Below are 3,840 nucleotides of genomic sequence, written 5' to 3'. Positions count from 1 at the left end.
TTGGTATGCAGGTGAGTCGTGTAATATTCTCGTATACGGGTAGCATTTAAAGCATTATCGTATCAGTAGTGTATCTTTTGTCTCACTTTTCTACATACGTTTCTTATGTGTCTGTTAAGTCTTGACCTGTACCTTGCCCGTCGAGGCATGAATGTACAATAAATGTATTTCATTTCATTTATAAACGGGAGCTATAGCGAACGAAAAAGTGTCAAACAAATTAGACTCTAGAAATAGAAAATATGTGAGGTTTTGTGTGTTGTGTTTGTTAGCACATGGCCATGCTTCCGGCGCAGCCATCTGGGGTCCCGTCACATTTCCCCTTCCTACCGGAGAAGCTGAAGGAGTTGGGGTATGCTACTCATGTGGTGGGCAAGTAAGTTTGTTATGTTGCTATGTAGATCATGCTTGACTTATTTGACTAATATAGATAATGCTTAAAATGCGCAATTCAGCCTCTTTGCATATTAGCAAAGGAAGCTGCCATTTGTTTTGATGTAAAACGAAGTCAATAAACACAATATATACGCCCGCTCGCATAAGTTTATTAATACGGTAGCATCAAAGTTTGTCTGAGTTGATACTAGTAATTGCACACACACGTACACTTACATAATGTATGAATAAAATCCTCCGAAGAAGACCCCAAATTAAAACTAATGCGAACGCCCATCGCCCCAAAATTGCTGCTACACAACAGGAATACAAAGCTGTTATTGCGAATGTTGCGTTTTGAAATTTGTACATAACTATTTTAGAACATGTCGGAACATGCTGGCCTTTTGCAGCATTTATGGGACTGTAGCGTGCAGCACTGCTGAGTTCTAGAGTTCTGTGGAGCTTCGGTGGCCTGGGTGTTATCCTCCGTAGTTATGATTAAGTATATGACTAAGACCAGGCGCAGTCACCAGATTATACATGTAGATTACATCATCATGCCCGTAGCCCGGATTTTGAAGGGGGTCTTCCCACTATCTGAGGGACCAGCGGGCGCAAAAGTCGCGAGATTCCTATGGGGGTCTGGGGAAAGGTGAACCTTCCGAAATGGCATTTCCTGCGTTTTTAAGTTTTTCAAAGGAAGATAACTTTCAGAGATAACTTTTATTTCAATCACAAATTGATCTGTTTTTCCATGTTTTTTCTAGGATTCCAGTCCTGCTGGTGATACAAATCAGTCCACCTTTAAGAACAATCGTGGACCTTTAGTTGAAAAATTGGACCTTTGAGCCTTGTGTGTGTGGGGGGAGGGGGTGTTCTTACGAAACCCTTGAATCCCCCAGGCTACGGGCATGATCCTTCATGCATGCAGATAAGATAAGAATGCCACAAGTCATCTGCCTGTACTCCCTACTGTGCAATGAAGCATTTTAAAAATCATTTGTTATCGGTTCAAACATGGTGCTGTACGTATTGTACATCGCCCATCATATTTCAACAAATAGTTCAGGCACAGTTACAATGCCTGCTAAGGTACACATCTCTAGTAACCGCAAATACACCACAGAAGACAAAAAACACACTCATGTGGACAGGTAAACACATACAGGTGCGAGATAATTTGAAGTCATTATATTGGAATGCGCCAAAGACTGGGCTTATTCCCAATGGGTGGTTGTACAATGCTTAACTACATCTTCATCCACACATACAAAAACACATCCACTCAACAAATTTCTGAGTGACAACAGCGTCCATTGAAATGCAGTCAAAGACAAAAGGGCGGTAGCAAATCATTATCTGCCAATAAACAACAGACGCCGCCATTACTTACAAAAAGTAGCCTGAGGGGATACCGACCAAATCAAAAGACACTCTGTCGTTATCGCTATCGTCGTCAAGCTGCCTTCTTGGAAAGAGCACTCAGGAACAAACAAGGAGAAGTCGTAGACATCATCCCTCCATGAAATAGCTTGTTATTTTGTAATCTTTTGGTGTATTTCAATAGAGATATTATGAGTCAAACTTTGTTTTTATCAGCAGAATGATTTGTGGTGGCACTTTGTATTTATCAAGCTGTCATGTGCAGGCGTTTAGTGTCTTGTTACCATGGTTTGTTTACTTTGATGGCCAGCAGGTCATTTGCCTTAGCCTGGGTACCATCCCCAGTAGTATATTCGCAAACTCTATAACTGTTATAGAGTTTGCGAATATACTACTGGGGATGGTACCCAGGCTACATTTGCCTGTACATGTAGGTCAATGACCACACAGGCAAAATGACCTGCAGACCAGACAAACAAGATTTATTTTCCTGCAGACTCTGTCTAGGGGTAAAAATAGATAGGGCTGCCTGGGTCTGACCTGCCAGCTGGAGGTATAAACAAAAACACTCTGTCCCAACTTTTGGGTCAAACAGACCATTCTATTATAAAGTAGGGGTGAAAAAGTGAAAATCCTTTAAATTAAGCAATAAAAATATGCGACAACCTGCTAATGCACTCCAAAACACAAAGAGACTCAACAACTACCCACATACCAAAAAGCTATACCAAACCATCCCCCAGATTTCCAAACATTCAACACAAAAAGTCCAACATTAAACATTTTGTAAATATCAAACGCAAACAGCTAGGGGACCCAAATTTAAACCACTAAACCATGGTAATAACAACTGCATGCTACCTTAATATCGCACAAACAGTCCATAACGCGAAAACAACAGAATAAAAAAATTAAACTGCAGTACCAAGGTCAATCACCAGGGGCTCAAAGTCAACCTACACAATCTCCAAGGCCCCATCCATCAATCTGCCAAATATCGTACAGTTCCTTCTCACCGATCTTCAGATATCAGACCATCTTTCTCTTGTGATCTTGTGATCTTTCTCAAAACCCCTCCCTCATTGACCTGATCTTTACGGATGCTACTAATTATGTAGATTCTACTACAGTCCATGCCCCCTTGTCAGGATGTCATCACTGCCCGACCATTTGTTCTATGTCCTTGTCTCCTTATACACCGAAACCTTATCATCGTACTATCTGGGATTATCAACATATAGATAAAGAGAGGCTATTGTCTTTCTGTTCTTCCTTCAAGTGGAATGATATTTTTCTTTGTTCATCTGTAGACTCAGCCGCCGAAAAATTATGCGAGCTCATTCTCGAAGCCAAGCAACAGTGCGTCCCCACGCAAAAAAATAATTAATACAGACCGAAAGATAAACCCTGGATTTCCACAGAAATTCGTAAACTTATGCGCTCTCGCGACAAACTACACAAACAAGCCCGGCGTCTCAACACACATGCAAATTGGGTTGCATACCGTAAGGTACGCAACAGACTCAACAACCTCATTTCCACTAACAAATCCAATTATTACCAACGTCTCATAGAGTCGCTTAATGACCCATCCATTTCCAGTAAAAAATGGTGGCATGTTGTCAAATATTTTTACAGACCGAAGGTTTCTACCTCCATTCCACCTCTTCAGGAGGGCAGTTCTTATATCTTTGACTCGCTTGAGAAGGCTAGAATCTTAAACCAGTATTTTGTTTCCCAGTCGACTATTGACGATCCACACGCCTCCCTCCCGGCCTTTGACTACCTTACATCCAGTCGGCTTTGCCACATCACTACCTCCCCTGATGAAGTTTTACTGTTTATCAACAACCTGGATACTGGCAAGGCCCATGGTTACGACAATATCGACAACCATTTTCTTACAATTATTGCCCCTCTAATTGCAGATCATATATCCTTTGTCTTTAATTTGTCACTTTGTCATGGCCTCTTCCCCGAAACTTGGAAATATGCACATGTTATACCGATTTTTAAAAAAGGCGACCCACAAGACAAATGTAATTACCGACCTATATCTCTACTGCCCACCCTGTCAAA

At 41.3% G+C, this 3,840-nt stretch overlaps 1 protein-coding gene across 1 annotated transcript in view; it reads left to right on the top strand.

Moving 5' to 3' along the window:
* Positions 1-6: 6 nt before the first annotated feature.
* The window catches only part of LOC109472814 (arylsulfatase B-like), a 19,040-nt gene continuing 15,206 nt past the window's right edge, over positions 7-3,840 (top strand). The window contains exons 1-2 of the mRNA XM_019772676.1: positions 7-11; positions 273-376. Coding sequence (XP_019628235.1) covers positions 276-376 — 101 coding nt within the window. The 5' untranslated portion in view covers positions 7-11; positions 273-275. The remainder of the gene's footprint in view (positions 12-272; positions 377-3,840) is intronic.

Source organism: Branchiostoma belcheri, unplaced genomic scaffold, assembly GCF_001625305.1.
Source record: "Branchiostoma belcheri isolate BF01 breed outbred unplaced genomic scaffold, Haploidv18h27 scaffold284, whole genome shotgun sequence".
In the NCBI taxonomy this organism is placed as follows: domain Eukaryota; kingdom Metazoa; phylum Chordata; class Leptocardii; order Amphioxiformes; family Branchiostomatidae; genus Branchiostoma; species Branchiostoma belcheri.
The sequence above is the reverse complement of the archived record's forward strand: the minus strand, read 5'-3'. Positions and strand labels throughout refer to the sequence as shown.